Consider the following 17512-nt stretch of genomic DNA (forward strand, 5'->3'; position numbering starts at 1 on the left):
CTCCATCTCTAGTTCCACTTCTTTCATCTTCATTCAGTATTACAGTATTTTGTTTTTTAAAATACCAGATTGACAGTTAAGTGACAAAACCAAAATCTCATTGGTCAGGGTTTGTGGGGTAGGAAGGGGCAAGAAAATTGATTTCAGTGTCTTAACATTTTATTGGCTAAGAGGATGCTTCTGAGCCAATTGAATACCTTCCCCACTGACTGTTGCTGGGGAGGAGCCAAAATCATTGGCAGCAAGAGTAACCAGCTGACAGCTGGAGGAAACCACCAGTTCTAAAAATGCTCAGAAAGAGGGGGGTCAGGGGAGGTGGGGGAGCAACAATACTGAACAACTTCCCCAGACAGGACCTTATATGGGGACAGGCCCAGAGTACTTAAGTAGCCTTGGGAAGAAAAGGGAGGAGAGAAAGAAGATGTAAGCATCCCTTATGATCTTCTGGTCATCCAGCAACAGGGCCCCCTGCAAACACAAACAGTGACACACATTACACATATACATCCAACTCCATAGAGATATACCAACATACTCTTCTGATAATTGTTAGAAACACCTAGGTGCCAAAAGAAATCAGACAAGTGCTTAAAAGTGGGTGGGCAAAGCAAACTTTATTTCTGCCAGGAGGGTGTGCTACTGGAACTTGGCTAGCTAGCTATACCTGGGTGGGTAGTGTGCCTACTAATGCAGCCCTACACTTTGCCCCAGTTGGAGGAGCTCGGGGATACAATCTATATGATTGGCTCACTTTCCGATTAGGGCAGCAAAGGGAAGGGCTATAATTAAAATGGCTACAATTTAATCAAATTAAGGCTATTTTCTGAAAATGGACCACTGGGACTTTCTATTTCTCACATAATGTAGGTACAAATGAGCATTAGAGGGCTGAAAATCTTTTTAAAACTGCCCTGGAAAGTAAAATATATGGATTGACTTAATTGTTCATCCCATTTGTTTCTTCAATAAATAAACCATTGGATTGTAAACCGTTGTAATCATGCTCTCACAGCATTTGGAAAAGACAGAATTTTGGAGTCAAGCTGAATCCAAACCTTGCTACTGATATGTACTGATGTGATCTTGAGTCACTTGATCTCCGTGAACCTTGCTCTCCTTATTTGTATAATGGGTATGCTTCTACCTGCCTTATGGAGAGGTTGAACAATGTAAATGCTCAGCAATCAATGCATTTGGCTTCTAGTAGTGATCAATACATGCTGATTCTCTTTCCCTTGAATCTTTTTTTCCCCCCTGTCCTCCCTTCCAATCCTGCATTAGCATGAGAAAATACCGATGAACTGTCTAGATCTGATCTAAAATAGGCTTTTTGTAGAATTTTTGCCAAAAGTTCTGGGCAACTTTCAGGGGACATTAAAAAGAAAACATGGTCCCCATCCTCAGAGAGTTCACAAAATGAGTAAACATACACAAATGTAATCCCAATGACTTTGGAGGCTGGAGGCAGGGGATCCCAAGTTTAAGGTCAGCCTAGGCAACTTAATGGGACTCTTGTCTTGAAATACAAATTTAAAAACAGGGCTGGGAATGTAGCTCGGTAGTAGAGTGCCCTTGGGCTAAATCCTTAGTACTATAAACAATCAATCTGTGGCTGAGACAGGTAGGGCAAAAGTTCCAGACCTGTCTATGGGTGATGTGTTAGAGGAGGGGCACCCAGCACAGAATAGGGCCACAGTTGTGTTCCTGGAAGCCATTTCTGCCTCTCTTTCCAGAATAAGCTGTAAGGTTGCAAGAACCCCCATGGAGTCCCATAGGATAGAGGATGGGGAGAAAGAATTTTTGTTTGCTAGGTCAGCTCCAGAGCCTTTCTGTTATGCAAAACCAAAGTGAAATACGTTTTTATAATAAGTTTTTTATCTTCCAGACATGAAGCTGGAAGATAAAAATTGTGTGGGACTGAGTGAGGGTGGAAGAGATAGGTTTGGGGAAAAGCTTATCCAGGTGAAAAATGTTGAATAGGAGAAATGATTTAAGTGTCACTGGACTATACTTGGAATATGCTCCCACTCCACCCCTCCCCCTGCCTGTAATGTTTATTTGAAAAAGGAAATCAAGATTTAAATAATTTTAGTAGTTTATTTATTTATTTATTTACTTACTTACTTACTTACTTACTTACTGACCCAGGGGGTGCTTAACCACTGAGCCACATCCCCAGCCCCTTTTAAATTTTATTTAGAGAAATGGTTTTGCTGAGTTGCTTAGGTCCTCACTAAATTGCTGAGGCTGGCTTTGAACTCACCATCCTTCTTAGTCACTCAGATTACAGGTGTGTGCCATACCCAGTATAAATAAGTTTACAGCTTATTATTAGTTTGATTTCTAAAATGTTTCTTCTGTGTTAAGTATCATGACTGGACCACTAGGGGGCCAAGGGTTTAATCAGAATATAGAAAGACAGGATGTTGTGGTGGAAACCAACATATTCCAACTTGAGTTTTCAGAAATGTAGAAGTTATAGATGATGACTAAGTTCAGGGTGTGGCTAGGGTGAAGGCTTTTGAGAAGACAGATACAGAGGGAGATAGAAAGCACAAGAACAAAACACCAAGGTGGGGCAGAGGCTCAGAAAAGGATCCTCTGAGAGAACCACACTTCAGAGAGCTGTGTAAGTCTGTCCTTTCTGCTATAGTGAGCTCCTTTAAAAAAATCAGGGCTTTTACTTGGCTCCAATTTTGTGCTCAAATTTCAGATGCGTTAAATATCTGCTGCTTGCTGGCACTTTTCCATGGTTCTATTATACCCAAATCTCTTAAGATAGAGTTTATTTTGGGCTGGGGTTGTAGCTCAGTAGTAGAGCATTCGAATAGTATGTGCGAGACCCTATGTTCGATCCTCAGCACCACATAAAAATAAATTCATAAAATAAAAGGTATTGTGCCTATCTACAACTAAGGAAAAAAAAAGTTTATTTTACAAATGAAACCTAGAGAGGATATTGTTTAGTCATACCACCAAAGTATTTCAAAGCTGGTGTTGTATTCAAATCCAGCATTATTTCATTTTCACCCTTTATAGTCACCTCGAACTTGTTAAGTCCAAAATTCATCATCTTTGCCCTTTCCCCAAATATGTTCCCCCTAAGTTTTGCTCATTAAATGACACCACAGAACTAGGAATGCAACTCAGTGGTAGCGTACTTGCCCAGCATGTAAGTCCTTGGGTTTGCTCCCTAGCACAAACAAAAACCCTCATTCATTATCCACCCTTTGGTTCAAGTTAAAAATCCAGGAGTCATCTTGGAGTCTTCTAACTTCAGGACTTGGCAAAGTCAATCAGTTACTGAGTTCTGTTTGCCTCTAAAAGTTCTCAAAGGTAACTTCATCCAACCCAAATGCTTTTTTTTTTTTTTTCCTGGGAATTGAACTCATGGTTTTGTACATCAAGGTCTACCACTGAGTTACATCCTCAGCCCCCAAAGTCTTTTAAACTTGAACTTTTCTTCTTTTCTTTTTTAAATCATGCTGGTGGTGCTGTACATATTGAGCGCTGGCATAGGCAGTTTCCCCAGCTGACCAGATCCTAGGTGATCCAGGTGAGGTCTCCAGTATGACCATTGCTTCTGGATTCTCTAGCACTTTTGGTATGACTCAGATGCTGTGCTGGGTCATTTTACATATCCAGATCCTTCCCAGTGGACAGATGAAGAATTAGGCATCCCTCCTGATGATGAAGGTTGAAAGTATAGACTCAACTCTTATCAAGAGTAAGTGAAAATTTCAAGAAATTACAGATTTCATATTGTACATTAAAAGTTGTACCCAGGTGCAGGACACACACTTGGAATACAAGCAGATTGGGAGGCTGCAGCAGAAGGACTGCAAATTCAAAGTCAGTCTAAGCAATTTAGTAAGGCCTTGTCTCAAAAATAAAAAGGGCTGAGGATGTAGCTCAGTGGTTAAGCGCCCGAGTTTGTTCAATCCCTGGTACCTTAAACAACAACAACAACAAAAAAGTTGTAAATTAAAGTGATTGGGGTCCAGTGTTCAGATGTAGAACATCCGAGTTCAATTCCCCAATCTTAAAAATAATATATTTTTAACTTTTATACTGGGTTTTTTTTTTTTTGAGAGAGAGAGAGAGAATTTTTTAATATTTATTTTCCATTTCTCGGCGGACACAACATTGTTGTTTGTATGTGGTGCTGAGGATTGAAGCCGGGCCGCACGCATGCCAGGCGAGCGCGCTACCGCTTGAGCCACATCCCCAGCCCTAATTTTTATATTGTTAAAGAAAAAAATTACCCTGACACTTGCTAAAATAGAGCAGAAGACTATTTAGGGTTGTCGGGAGGTAAAAAAGACTATCACAATAAGGGAGAGAGGGAGAAAGGGGAAGAGAGAGAGAGAGATAGAGGTATCAGGCCAAAATCCTAATACAGCACGGACAAGTGGGGATTTATAGGCAAAATGAGAAGGTCAGTGGATGGAAGCAAAATTACATCAAGGATAGGGGAATTCTAGATAAACTGATAACAGGATTTTTACAGAAGGTAGTTGAGGGTTGTCAGATATCCAGTGCTCTCTTATCTGTCTTGGCAGGATTCTTGCTAAAACTGGCTACCTAGGCCCAAAAGGGACTCAGGAATATGACCTCATTAAAAAAAAAAAAAACGGCTCAGAAGAAAGGTTTAAAGTTTGGTTAAGGAGACAGTCTTTTGATTTCCATGTAAAAATGAGCTTATTGTTTATATCACAAAAGAAGTGGCAAATGTTCTAATCGTTACAAGAGAAAATCTAGAGAACAGACACATTTACAGATCAGGAAAACAAAAATAAATAAGAAAGTGGGGGCAAAAGTTGCTTTTTTTCCATAAGTGAGGAGTAGGAGATTAACAGAATCTCTACCAGACAGGATGGTCTTTGCATACAGATTAGGTTCTTATACTAAATTGTATAATTAATGCCCGTGAAAACAGAATCATATAAAGCAGAATATACTATACACAAGGTCTTCAGGTTTCCCATTAGCCATCACTATTTCTGGAAAGCCTTTCCGGAATCTCCACGTATGAATGAGTTGCCATTTCTGGGATATCATATTTATCACACTATACTGTTTATATCCCTTCCTCCCTGCCACACGTGCACAAGACACCATCAGCTTTTTGAGGTAGACACTGAGTAATTTCAAGTCCCTTACCATTAGAAACCAAAAGAATAACATATTGCATTATCAATGTAGCGTCCATTTTACTATAATACCTAAACATATTTTTACATTAAAACCGGCTCTGCCTTTTCTTCCACACTCAGTGTTTTATTCACTGCTTTTATTTCAAGGCCTGCAGATACCACGGAGATACAAAATGCGCTGCAGGAGTCTGCAACATTAAAGCCTGAGCGAGAAACAATTTTGATACTAAGTGGCCCGACGCCGCAAGAGGTGTCATCGACAACTGGGAAAGGCGCTCAGCCTACCCCCCCACTCCCACCCCCCTCGGGGGATAGTGAGGTCACTGCACCAGAAACAGTCCCTCCGGCCTCTAAGACAGTCCCTTTGGGCTCTATGAAAGACGAAGGGGTTGAGCTACTGTCTTTACAAATCTGAGAGGTGGGAAATGGAATCCCAATAGAAGACTGCGAGTTCGAGTTGAGATCCTCCTGCTCACTCCGCGAGGTGTAGGATCCTTCGGTTCTCTCCACGAGCAAGAAACCCACCCTCGCCCGCCCTCGCTGCACTCCGGCAGACGCCTCCAGGCTGCGCGCCGCTGGAACCCTGCGCTTCGCCCGGCGGCCCCGCCCCATGACGCGAGGCTCCGCCCCGCAGCGCCCGCTTCCAAGATGGCGGCAGAGATGCCCGCCCGGCTGTCTGGGTGGCGGTGACGAGGTAGACAGAAGACCAGGTATGTGGGCTAGGGAACGTGGAGACAGAGGCCTCGGAGAAAGGTTCGGTCGGAAGGGAGGGTGAAGTTTGGGGTAAGGGATGGAAACAAGCTAGGGACAAGGTTCCAGAGGGAATTGTGGTCGGGGACCGGGTGGGCTCATTTTGCACGGTAGGGCAAAAGCAAGAGGAGCTTGGGATGGGGTGGGCGTGCTCGGAAAAGACAGGGTTTTAACCCCAGGCAGAAAGCCGGCCACGCCCCTCCAGGTGAGCCCGCCTAGGTACCCCGACAGTCTCTGCTTCAGCCCTCCCTGTCTCCGCACTTCAGCAGTCACCCTGCTCTCCACCTCTGTTGGGGCTGGGGAAAGGCGGAAAAGGTAAAGGATGCCATCCGCGCGGTGCACCCCGCCGCGCTCCAGGGATGTTTGCTTGCAGCTCCCAGGTGGTCATTCTCCCTGAACCTGCGGAGCTAGCTCCCTGGCACATGAAAACGGAAGGAACCTATTTCTATCCTCGTCCTGGGCTCTCCCGAGGCCACTCCACAGTCTCTACTGTCTCGCCTCTTTAAACGGGTTTTTGACAGTTCTGTCATGACGGTCTCCCTTCTTAAACGGGTTTTTGGTTTGGGATAAAACAGTGTCTTCATTTATTTCCCTGTCCCCACTCCCCAAACTAGTCCGTGCTGGTGTGGTGGGGTAGGGAGTGAAGTACAACTCTGACACTATCACACTGTAATTCCACAGTAGCCTGAGAGAAAGGCCAGAGACCTGGCATTTCCAACCACTTTCCCTCACTTCCCCTGATGGGAAACGTGCTTTACCTGATCTTTGCCCATGCAGGTGGCTGGCTATTCTTGATCACTTCTGTTCCAGTTGGTCCCATATTCGCTGTTGGAGTGCTAGATGGAGCCTTTCTCTGTCCTCTGTGACATTTCCAATTTTAGATAATGCCTCACATCTCTGCCCCTCTGGGACCCCCTGGAGCCCCCATGATCTGGAGGAAGACAATTTGAATCTAGGTGAGTCTCTCTATTGCTCTCTAAAATTAGAAGGGTTCTCTAGAGACTCTTCTGAAGTGGACATGGGACTTGAATGATGTAAACATTCTTGGAGGTGGGAACTGAAAGTAGATGGTAGGAGTGGTTCGAGGGGAGGTGGACAAGAGTGAAACTTGGGCTGGAAGTGACAGGTGGTGGGGGCTGTTGACGGTTACATTCTATTTCTTTTCCTTGTGTGACCATACACTTGTGTGCCCCTTCCTATAACTCTGTTCTCTGCTTTTCTTTTTTGTTCCTGACATCACCTTCATTCCTCTTCTCTCAATGATCTCCTTGCTGGCTTGCTCTTTTCTAGCCTACTCCCAGAACTCCTCTTTCTTCTTCCCCAGACCTCACCTCAGGATGTTGCGGAGGCTGCTGGAGCGGCCCTGCACACTGGCCCTGCTTGTGGGTTCCCAGCTGGCCGTCATGATGTACTTGTCACTAGGGGGCTTCCGGAGCCTTAGTGCCCTATTTGGCCGGGACCAGGGGCCTACTTTTGACTATTCTCACCCCCGAGATGTCTACAGTAACCTCAGTCATCTGCCTGGGGCCCCTGTAGCTCCAGGGGGTCCTTCAGCTCCTCAAGGCCTACCCTACTGTCCTGAAAGATCTCCTCTCTTAGGTGAGTGCAAAGGGAAGGAGGAGGTGAAGGAAAGGACAGTGTGTAGGGGCAGGGAGCCTTGGGCAGGTATGGAGTGGGACTTAGAACAGATTATTTTGAAGGTGGGCTGAGGTTGAGATAGAGTCTACTCTAAAGTCAGAGTTTGGACCATGTTCTTGGATTGGGCCACTGGTTCACTGCCTTCCCATTTATGGGTTCTCCCAGCCTCAGGCTAGATGAAGTTGAGTCCTGGTTTAATTAGTTGGTTAGAAGTTCCTGTTCTCTCTCATCCCCAACTCTAACTTCAAACCCCGTGGGGCAGGAGAAAGTTATAGAGCCCTACAAAGAAGGTAGGTAAATACCTTCCAGATTTTGTAGATGAGGGGAAATCCAAGGCTTGTGAGATTTCTGAGTGAGCCTGGGGGAGAATTGAGCCCAGAACCAGATTGCCAGATCCAGAGGTATTCCCAGGCCCTGATGCTCATTTTCTTCTCCCTGCCCCTCTAATTCCTTAATGTGACATTCCCTCCCAACAGTGGGCCCCGTGTCGGTGTCCTTTAGCCCAGTACCATCGATAGCAGAGATTGTGGAGCGGAATCCTCGGGTAGAACCTGGAGGCAGGTACCGCCCAGCAGGGTGTGAGCCCCGCTCCCGGACAGCCATCATTGTGCCCCATCGTGCCCGGGAGCACCACCTACGCCTGCTGCTCTACCACCTGCACCCCTTCCTGCAACGCCAGCAGCTTGCTTATGGAATCTATGTCATCCACCAGGTATCTCCAATCTCTGTGTTACTCTTTCCTTCAAGTAAGGAAGCCTTCAGTAAATGCCACTCCACTCTTACCTGGAATAATTTTAAAAGGGAAGACTGGAATGTGGAGAAGAACCTAACCTTTCTCTTCTAAACTTAGTCCCATACTTCTTATTCTTTTTTAAATTTTTTCTTTTTTTTTCTTTTGGTAGATATAGATGGACAGAATGTCTTTATTTTGTTTATTTTAATGTGATGCTAAGAATCGAATCCAGTGCCTCACCTGTGCTAGGCAAGCGCTCTGCCACTGGGCTACAGACCCAGCCCCTCATACTTCTTATTATTCTGATTACGATACTCCTATTGTCTTGTACCCTCCTATGATTTTTTCTTTGTTGAGTGGCTTGTGCAGATTTGAAATTGGGCAGATCTGAGCTAAAATTCTAGTTCTGCCATTGTTATGTGGGTGACCTTGAGCAAGATTCTTTTTTTTAAGAGAAAGAGAATTTTTTTAAATATTTATTTTTCAGTTTTTGGTGGATACAACATCTTTATTTTATTTTTATGTGGTGCTGAGGATCGAACCCAGCGCCCCGAGTGGCAAGCGCATTACCACTTGAGCCATGTCCCCAGCCCTGAGCAAGATTCTTTTTTTTTTTTTTTTTTTAAAAGAGAGAGTGACAGAGGGGGAGAGAGAGAGAATTTTTTAATATTTATTTTTTTAGTTTTCAGTGGACACAACATCGTTGTTTGTATGTGGTGCTGAGGATCGAACCCGGGCCGCATGCATACCAGGCGAGCGCGCTACCGCTTGAGCCACATCCCCAGCCCCCTGAGCAAGATTCTTAACCCTCTAAAATGTGGAGTGGAATCCTTGGGTAGAACCTGGAGGCAAAGAGCAATAGATTACTAATATGCCACCTGTTCCATCTTGCTATTGGTTGTCAGGATGAAATGCTAAATAGCAGCAACTAAATGTCAGGCACATACTGAATGCAAGAAAAAATTGTTGAATTGACTAAATGAAAAAGATAGTTTGCCTTTCCCTTCTTTCTCCTTGTTTGGTATCTTACTTTGATTTTCCTTTTTTGCTCAAGCCCCTCTTCTTCATGTTACTTACAGAAATAGCCTGATTCCCTTCTATTATCTTCCAGGCTGGAAATGGAACATTTAACAGGGCAAAACTGCTCAATGTTGGGGTGCGGGAAGCACTGCGTGATGAAGAGTGGGACTGCCTGTTCTTGCATGATGTGGACCTCCTGCCAGAAAATGACCACAATCTCTATGTGTGTGACCCTCGAGGACCCCGCCATGTTGCTGTTGCCATGAACAAGTTTGGATACAGGTAAAGGACATAGAAGAATGCTGGGAAGCAGGAAATGGAACCATCCAAAGAAAAGAGGACAGCTAAGGGAATTGTGGGTAGGGATATCTTCCCAGAAGACCTGTCGAATGCAAGGATCTTTTTCTCCCTAGCCTCCCGTACCCCCAGTACTTCGGAGGAGTCTCAGCCCTCACTCCTGACCAGTACCTGAAGATGAATGGCTTCCCAAATGAATACTGGGGCTGGGGTGGTGAGGATGACGACATAGCTACCAGGTCAGATTTATGCACCACTTCCCTCCTCACCCCATCCTGTAAGACCACCTATGAACATAGCCTTTCAATGCCAAACTTTAGCTCCCTGGTCCTGCACTAAATCTATTCCTTTCCCTTTGCTTTTCAGTATACCTACATAAGGCTTTGCATACTACTGCCCATTCTATCTTTCAGTTTTCTAGATCTGGTTAGTTATATTCCTGAGAGGAGAAAATATCAGTAGGAAATATTATCATGGAATTCCAGAGCTGGAAATGGGCCTACAGATGGTTTAGTCTTGCCTTATTTATTTATTTATTTTTGGTACCAGAGATGGAACCCAGAAGCACTTAACCACTGACACAAGACCTTTTTTTTTTTTTTTTAAATTGGAGACAGGGTCTCACTTAGTTGTTTAGGGCTTTGCTAAGTTATGAGTCTGGCTTTGAACTTGTGGTCCTCCTGCCTCAGCCTCCTGAGTTGCTGGGATTACAGGTGTGTGCCACAGTGCCTGGCTGGAATCACATCTTTACGTGAATTCTTTTTTTTGGTACTGGGGATTGAACTCAGGGGCACTCAGCCACTGAGCCACATCCCCAGCCCTATTTTGTATTTTATTTAGAGACAGGGTCTCACTGAGTTGCTTAGCACCTTGCTTCTGCTAAGGCTGGCTGTTTACCTATCAGCAGCTTGTTTTCATTCTGGATCCTCCAAGATCCCCGCATAATCCTCCTGTCTCAGCCTCCCGACAGCGTGCACCACCATACTCGGCCCTTTATGTGAATTCTATGTGTAAAGCACCCGACAAATTCTAAATGTCTGTTATTCTTTCAGTTCCTTCACAGGCCATCTTCACCTTTGCTTCTGTGTCAGAACTGGAACTTAAGATCCTGATTACCTGGTTCTGCTTTTTTTTTTTTTTTTTTTTTTAAAACACATGGTAGCAGAGGGAGAGGAGTTGAGTCACTATTCTAAATAAGAATTGCTGGGCTGGGGATGTAGCTCGGGGGGAGAGCATATGTGCTTAGCATGTGCAAGGCCTAGGGTTCTATTCCTAATACCAAAAAAAAAAAAAAAAAAAAAAGAAAGAAAGAAAGAAAAAAGGTTTGGGGTCTGCAATACCCAATCATATCATCTCAACAAAATGGTTTCTTTCCTTGTCCTTCCCAGACTGCAAAGGCAGCTCCTAGGAGCTACTTAGGAAACAAAGGTAGGAGGGCAGAACTACCTTTGCCAATTGTTTAAAGGCCCAGGGTGCCTGGCACTGGGCCCTAAGGATTTGGATACATTCAGCCTTTACATTCTCTTCAAGTATTTCCTTTTTTGCTGTTTGATTTTCTCCTACCTTCTCATACTTAGGCACTTTTTATAATCCTTACTGGTAATAATTGTTCCTTGTGTATAGAATCATGCAGTCCCTTCCTTGCTTTGCTTTTCTTGTTTACCTATCAGCAGCTTGTTTTCATTCTGGATCCTCCAAGATCCCCTCACTTTCCCCATAGGGTGCGCCTGGCTGGGATGAAGATCTCTCGGCCCCCCACATCTGTGGGACACTATAAGATGGTAAAGCATCGAGGAGATAAGGGCAACGAGGAAAATCCCCACAGGTAGGAAGGGAAAACTACCTGGTAATTGTTACTAAATTCTCAAGGTTACATACTCCTAGCCAGGACCAAAGGTCCCTAGATTCCTGGTTGTTCCTTTCTGGGTCTTAGTATCCAACCTCTAACCCTTAGATTTGACCTCCTGGTCCGTACTCAAAACTCCTGGACTCAAGATGGGATGAACTCACTGACATACCGACTGCTGGCTCGAGAACTGGGTCCTCTCTATACCAACGTCACAGCAGACATTGGGACTGATCCTCGGGGTCCCCGGGCTCCTCCTGGTCCCCGCTACCCACCTGGTTCTTCCCAGGCCTTCCGTCAAGAGATGCTGCAGCGCCGGCCCCCAGTTAGGCCTGGCCCTCTGCCTACTGCCAACCACACAGCCCGCCGTGGTCCACACTGACTCCTCCTTGCCCACCTTAATCATGAAACTGAATCAGAAGGGTTGTATTCTCCCTACCCTCAGCTCCTCACTGCTCTTAGAGGGATGTGGGGGAATTGAACTCTAGTGCTATGTTGGGGGGCAGGGGCCTTCCTCACTGCTAGAATGGAGCTGGGCTCCTCTAGACCTGGAGGTCCCTCTTTCTAGGGTCACCTGCCAGGGCTTATGACTGTGAATCCTTGATGTCATACTTTTATGTGACAACTCCTGGGAGTCCCCTGCCTCTGGGGTAGGAGCAGGGCTGGACCCCAAGTCCCTTCCTCTTCCATGGAGACCACTCTCTTCCAAGAGTGATCTGGCTTCTCCTGGGACCTCTGTGAATATTTATTCTATTTATGGTTCCCAGGAAGCTGTTTGGTGAAGGAAGCCCCTCCCTGGGCACTTTCTGCCAGTGCTGGAGTAGCTCCCTTTTCTGGTCCTGGCTCAGGGGGCTGGGATTTTGATATATTTTCTAATAAAGGACTTTGTCTCGCTTCTGCTCCTGCTTTCTGCATCCCAGGCACACTTTACGTCTCCTTGAACCCCCTCTACCCTCAAGACCATAGATGCCAGAATAGCCATACCATGCTAAGATCCAGTAACTTTTATTTCATGAGTGGGAGCTGAGGATCAGCTGTTAGATTCTGGGCCCAAGACACTGATTGCTGCCTGGCGCCCACTCTCTATACAGTCATTGACTGCAACCCCCTCGTAGGAGGCTCCAGCCAGAGTCAAGGGCAACCTTTGAGCAGCCAGGAATTTCATAGCTGACTCTAGAAGGAAAGAATAAAAGGAATTTTGTGGCTACAGGTCTCATTTCCTCAGCCCTCAGCCCAGCTGCTTTCCCACCTTACCCAGTTTTTGCCAGTGGCCTAGTGTATACTGAGGAATGCAGTTCTGGGAAGAGGAAAGGGGATACAGGATAAAGTTTATTATTGATTTTCCAGGCCTTGGTTGACTTACAGTAACAAATATACCTTGTATGCAAGGTCTACAATAGGGATTTACCCCAACTCACCTTGTGTAGATGGACCAAACAGTGACTTGGTGGCTCCTTCAGTCCTAATTGTGTGGCAACTGCTTCCTGTGCCTGCTGCTGGAATAGCTCCTGAGATAAAACACAGCCACTAGCCTCCAGCGTCTGTAACCAGGAACCTCCTAACATTACCTGTGAAGGGAATATGGCACTGACCAGCTTGGCCTTGCCTACAATGGGGCAAAAAAGAGTCCTTTGGAAAGCCCACTATACAACATGTCCTGCTCTCACAGTTACTCTGAGGCCAGGGGAGCTCCCATCCTGCTCAGGGAAAGCAACTGAGTCATACACGATTCCCAGGACACCTGGGTCTTCTGAGGATGGTACTAAATGTCCAAATCCCTGAAGGGAAAAAAAAAAATAAGAAGGAAAAACTCCATCTGAGGCTACACCTTTTTTTCCCCCTCCATACTATACCTGGACAGGCAGGCGAGCTCCTCGGTACTGTAGGTTCACCACAGCCACAGACACAGCAGTGATGTTATTAAGGACTTGAGCCAGAGGAGCTGCCTCTGTAGGGAGCAGCTTGCTGAGTGCTGGAGGAGAACAGGCCTGATTCAGGAGAAATTCATACTACAATTTTGTCAGCTCTCTTTGAGATTAGACTTCATAGGGATGATCAGCTTAGGGGCATGATGTGGTCCTGCTGGCCCAGGAAGAAACAGTTATTGCTTCATGCTGGTTGGGGAAAGGGAAAGGACTACTCCATTACCTGAAGCTGGAATGGCACTAATAATGTGGTCGGCTTCCAGACTGCTATCCCCCAGAGACACCTGAGAAAATGAAAACATTTGAGAGACATAGCAATAATGAGAACTTTAAGGATGAAGTGAGATTTTTACTGTACTCTTCTCAGTTTCCTAGTAGCAGGAAAGACTGGATGCTAATTCAGGATGAAGACACTGAATGATTGCATCATCTGCATAAAGCTCACCTTAGGAAGTGGGCCAGAGGCCAGTGTGGCTGCTCTGGAATGTTAGGTGAAGCTGGGTTGTTCCTTCCTTATCTCTGATTCTCTGACCATTTATCTTCCTACTTTTGTTTGGCAATGCTGGGGATCGAACCCAAGGCCTCACCTATGCTAGGCAAGTGCTCTACCACTAAGTTATATTCCCCCTTCTCTGACCACTACAACTTCTTTTTTTTTTTTAACATTTAGACTTTTTAAAAAATTATTTTTAATAGTTGATAGACCTTTATCTTATTTATGTATTTGTATGTGGTGCTGAGAATCGAACCTAGTGCCTCACACATGCCAGGCAAGTGCACTACTGCTGAGCCCCAGGCCCTATAATTCCAACTTCTATCCACAGACTTGCATCAAAGGGGTCTCGGAGGAAGGTCCACAAATAAGGCCCCTAGGAATCTGGGCTAGTCCATGAATAAATAACTATTTTCTCCCCCAATTCTGGGGATTGAGCCCAGGGGTGCTCTGCCACTGAGCCTCATCCTCAGCCCTTTTTATTTTGAGACAGGGTCTCACTAAGTTGCCCAGGCTGGCTTTGAACTTGTGATCCTCCTGCTTCAGTCTCCTAAGTCACTGGGATTACAGGTGTGTACCCCCAGACCTGACTCTAAATAATTTCTAAGGCAAGGAAAAGAGTAATTCCAATTCTACCAGCCTTGGCCTGGCTAAACTACTTAAAGATGGAAACATTGATACAGGGGGCTGGGGATGTGGCTCAAGCAGTAGCATGCTCGCCTGACATGCATGCGGCCTGGGTTCGATCCTCAGCACCACATACAAAGAAAGATGTTGTGTCCGCCAAAAAACTAAATAAATATTAAAAACAACAACAACAACAAAAAACATTGATACAGGTTTATTACACTGCTGAAAGTTACCCTACCTTCCAGTGCCCTTCTGCTTGGAGAGAGAGCCCACATACTGGCTGACCTCTGAGAATACTGACTCCCCTACTAGTCAGGTAGGTGTCAAGGGTCTGGGGCAACGTCTCCATCCCTCCACGGAGTGACCATTGGCTCCAGCGCTCAGCCCGGGCCTGGCGAATAAGTGCTGAGTCTGGCTGTGGGCTCTTCCCTGAAGAAAAAGCAGCAGAAAAGAATCACCAAACTAACACCCCTTGCCTGACTCTGGCAGTCCTTAATATCTTCACTCTTTGAACCAATCTGCCCCTCACCTGCTCCCAGCAGGAGCCCCAGTATTACTGAACGATGGGTCTGCTCAGCTTGGAAGAGACTTGGAAAACAGGACCTGATGCTGAGCTCACGGCTATTGCCTGCAAACACTCCACGGCAGAGACTGTCCATGACTAGAGATGCCACCTTAAGAGTAAGACTGAGACTGAGAGGCCAAGGAATAAGCTGCAGTGAATAAGCTTCCACTGCCCCTGCTTGGTAGGGAAGGATTTGAGTTTTGGAGATTAGTGGAGTATGACAAGAAGAGGGCATCCCAAATGACACAAAAGAGCCCCTAGGGTAGGTCTGAGTGGGGGGGGGATTCTGAAGCTGGTTTAGGCAGTGAGAGGTTGGAGGCCTCTGAGCAGTGTCACCTCAGGTCCAAGACGGCGGTGGGCAAAACTGTGCACAGTCTCATCAGGTTCTTTGCCCCGGGGCTTGGTCAATTCCCTCAGCCCAGCCCAAAGCAGAGGTTTGGAGAAGGGGGGTGAAGGACGGAGTAGCCCCCTGTGTGGAGGAAGGCAATAGTGAAGAGGAAGCCTCCTGTATTATCTTCACAGATCCAGGGGCTTACTTCCATTCATTTGGCCCTTTTCTGCTGGAAGGGCTGACAGACATGGAGATGAAGAAATGGAAGGGCTGCGAGGAAGGGGCAAAGCAAAAGGATGTGCAGTAAAGACGTGGGGGTGTTACCTGAGGCCAGAAGGCAGGGGGTGCAGGGCACCATCTACATACAGGAACCTGTTCTGGGCAGCTGGGTGGTCTCCCCGGACAGGCAACACTTCTGAGTCCAAGCCAAGCTCAGAAATCTGCTCTCCACATATCCTCAGAAAGAGGAGAAACTAAGCAAAGGGTCTGGCCCACCAAACTCTAACCCCTTAATAAAACCCCGCCTCTGCAACCTCTTCTTATACATTCCACAAGCCTCTCACCAGGAGCAGAGTGCGGGCTCCCAAAACTCCGGCTGGCCGAATTCCCCGAGGTCCAAGTTCAAAAATCGCACCACCGGGCTCTCTGATTGAACGGATCCAGCCTCCCAAACGCTTGCTACCCTCCACCAAGACTACCTGGGGACAAGAAGAAGCCACTGCAGTACCATCTGAAGCCGCGGGGCGTGGGGGTTGGGCGCACCACCGGCCAGGATCCACCCAGCTTTTGTTGGAAATTAAAGAACATTAAATGAGGCTACCTCTGGCACGGATGAAGTACTCACCTTAGGTGGACGTGGGGCTTGGCTCAAATGGTAACTGGCGGCCAAGCCGCTGATGCCTCCGCCCAGCACGACCACAGTCCGGCTCATTGGGAAGCTTGGAGACAAGGGGCGACACTGACAGACAGACTGGGAGGCACCTGGGCTCCTGAAGCCCCGCTGATTCCACGTTCCACCCTCGGCCACCCACTGATTTAGAAGAAACTAAGGCAGAGCTCGCGGATGGGTCGGTGGACAAGCGAGGTCTTCGCCCAGGGGCCAGAGTTCATCTACTAGATAGGGACAAGAGAAAATGAGGTAGAAGGAGGCAGAGGTACGGAAACCTCTCCCCGCCGGCGCTCCGCAGGGCGAGATAAGGGCCACGCCCACACTATCTGCCCTCGCAGGGGTGAGTCGGCAGGCTGGATGCCGGAGTTTTGAGGAGCTCTACTTCCCACGCCTCTGGAGACACCTAATACTTGAGGTCTGCTAACCCCGCCCCCGACCCCTTTTAGGTCTTTCGGACTCTGCGTCCACTCTATTCTGGCGGCATGCGGGGAAGCTTCTCTTCCCGGCTTCTGGATTGGTGGGTCCTGAAAGACCCCGGATCACAATCACCAATGAAAACACTGAACCGGCAGTGACGTTACAGGCGGAGCGACAGCAGCTGTCAGAGTTGATTCTGTGGATAGAACTAGAGGTTGACCCGTTCAGTGCCAAGTTGAAGGGAGCTGTTGTAGCTGGGCGCTTTCCTCCCTAGGGCTAAGATGGCGAGTGCTGAATCCGGGAAATAGCATTCCACAGCTGAGGCTTCCCAGGCCCAGCTAGAGTGAGAACCCTAGAGGGATTGGCCCCAGGAGCTTTGGTTGTAGAGAGAATAGACGGGGAGACTAGGGGCCAATCCGCGGGGAGACTGCTCCACAAACAGCTCCTTGATGTTAGCAACAGTCCAGGCCTACGGGAGCTAGGGCCGCCCGGCAACGTACCTAGTGTTTGTCAACAGGGGTTCTTGAATGCCTCACCCTCGAGGGGCAGCCCCCATCTTCGGCAAAACCCGTCTTCCCAGTGTCTGCACCAGTTTTAGGCTTCCCCGCAGCTTCACGAATCTCAAGATTTGCCTGCCGCCTTCTTCCAATACAAAACCCTCACTGCTTGGGCACGCACGTCCCGGTCGTGCTCCACTCCCGACCCCTCCTCCTTCGCCCTGAGGGCGCCCCACCTGTTCACATATGGAGCTGGGTCCCAGGAAGATTTCAATTGGACCCAATTCTGTATTTCCACCCCCAAGCACAAATACAAAAAAGAACA

At 46.9% G+C, this 17512-nt stretch overlaps 2 protein-coding genes across 8 annotated transcripts; one reads left to right on the forward strand and one right to left on the reverse strand.

Moving 5' to 3' along the window:
• Nucleotides 1-5733: 5733 nt before the first annotated feature.
• On the forward strand, nt 5734-12337 carry B4galt3 (beta-1,4-galactosyltransferase 3). Of its 5 annotated transcripts, none has more exons than XM_013365974.4 (8): nt 5734-5866; nt 6684-6862; nt 7197-7505; nt 8021-8256; nt 9389-9579; nt 9711-9833; nt 11315-11419; nt 11549-12337. In XM_013365974.4, exons 3-8 carry the CDS (start codon nt 7244-7246, stop codon nt 11820-11822), a joined length of 1191 nt encoding a protein of 396 aa, XP_013221428.1. In that variant the 5' UTR covers nt 5734-5866; nt 6684-6862; nt 7197-7243; the 3' UTR covers nt 11823-12337. The 5 variants fall into 5 exon arrangements, with proteins under 5 accessions (XP_013221428.1, XP_013221427.1, XP_013221431.2 ...); XM_013365973.4 differs by having other exon boundaries at nt 7231-7505; XM_013365977.4 differs by having other exon boundaries at nt 5761-5866; nt 6788-6862.
• A 92-nt stretch (nt 12338-12429) lies between these two features.
• On the reverse strand, nt 12430-17364 carry Ppox (protoporphyrinogen oxidase). 3 transcript variants are annotated; one of them, XM_078027147.1, is made up of 12 exons: nt 16229-17364; nt 15948-16082; nt 15709-15824; nt 15390-15522; nt 15018-15162; nt 14727-14917; nt 13589-13649; nt 13294-13412; nt 13108-13218; nt 12859-13008; nt 12695-12737; nt 12430-12613 (listed from the first exon to the last, which is right to left on the reverse strand). In XM_078027147.1, exons 1-12 carry the CDS (start codon nt 16313-16315, stop codon nt 12471-12473), a joined length of 1434 nt encoding a protein of 477 aa, XP_077883273.1. In that variant the 5' UTR covers nt 16316-17364; the 3' UTR covers nt 12430-12470. The 3 variants fall into 3 exon arrangements, with proteins under 3 accessions (XP_077883273.1, XP_077883275.1, XP_077883274.1); XM_078027149.1 differs by lacking the exon at nt 16229-17364 and having other exon boundaries at nt 15709-15840; nt 15948-16078; XM_078027148.1 differs by lacking the exons at nt 15390-15522; nt 15948-16082; nt 16229-17364 and having other exon boundaries at nt 15709-15835.
• Between the last annotated feature and the right edge of the window lie 148 nt (nt 17365-17512).

The sequence above is a fragment of the Ictidomys tridecemlineatus genome, chromosome 11 (genome assembly GCF_052094955.1).
Source record: "Ictidomys tridecemlineatus isolate mIctTri1 chromosome 11, mIctTri1.hap1, whole genome shotgun sequence".
NCBI classification, from domain to species: domain Eukaryota; kingdom Metazoa; phylum Chordata; class Mammalia; order Rodentia; family Sciuridae; genus Ictidomys; species Ictidomys tridecemlineatus.

Bases quoted from the DNA above. Each gene is read 5' to 3' on its own strand.
- B4galt3 (XM_013365977.4), top strand. From the start codon at position 5,767: ATGACGCGAGGCTCCGCCCCGCAGCGCCCGCTTCCAAGATGGCGGCAG. The intron at 7,506-8,020 runs GTGAGTGCAAAG...CCCTCCCAACAG, and splicing joins TGAAAGATCTCCTCTCTTAG to TGGGCCCCGTGTCGGTGTCC. The intron at 8,257-9,388 runs GTATCTCCAATC...ATTATCTTCCAG, and splicing joins GAATCTATGTCATCCACCAG to GCTGGAAATGGAACATTTAA.
- Ppox (XM_078027147.1), bottom strand. From the start codon at position 16,315: ATGAGCCGGACTGTGGTCGTGCTGGGCGGAGGCATCAGCGGCTTGGCC. The intron at 15,163-15,389 runs GTGACACTGCTC...CTTACTCTTAAG, and splicing joins ACCGCCGTCTTGGACCTGAG to GTGGCATCTCTAGTCATGGA. The intron at 13,413-13,588 runs GTAATGGAGTAG...GTTCTCCTCCAG, and splicing joins TAGTGCCATTCCAGCTTCAG to CACTCAGCAAGCTGCTCCCT.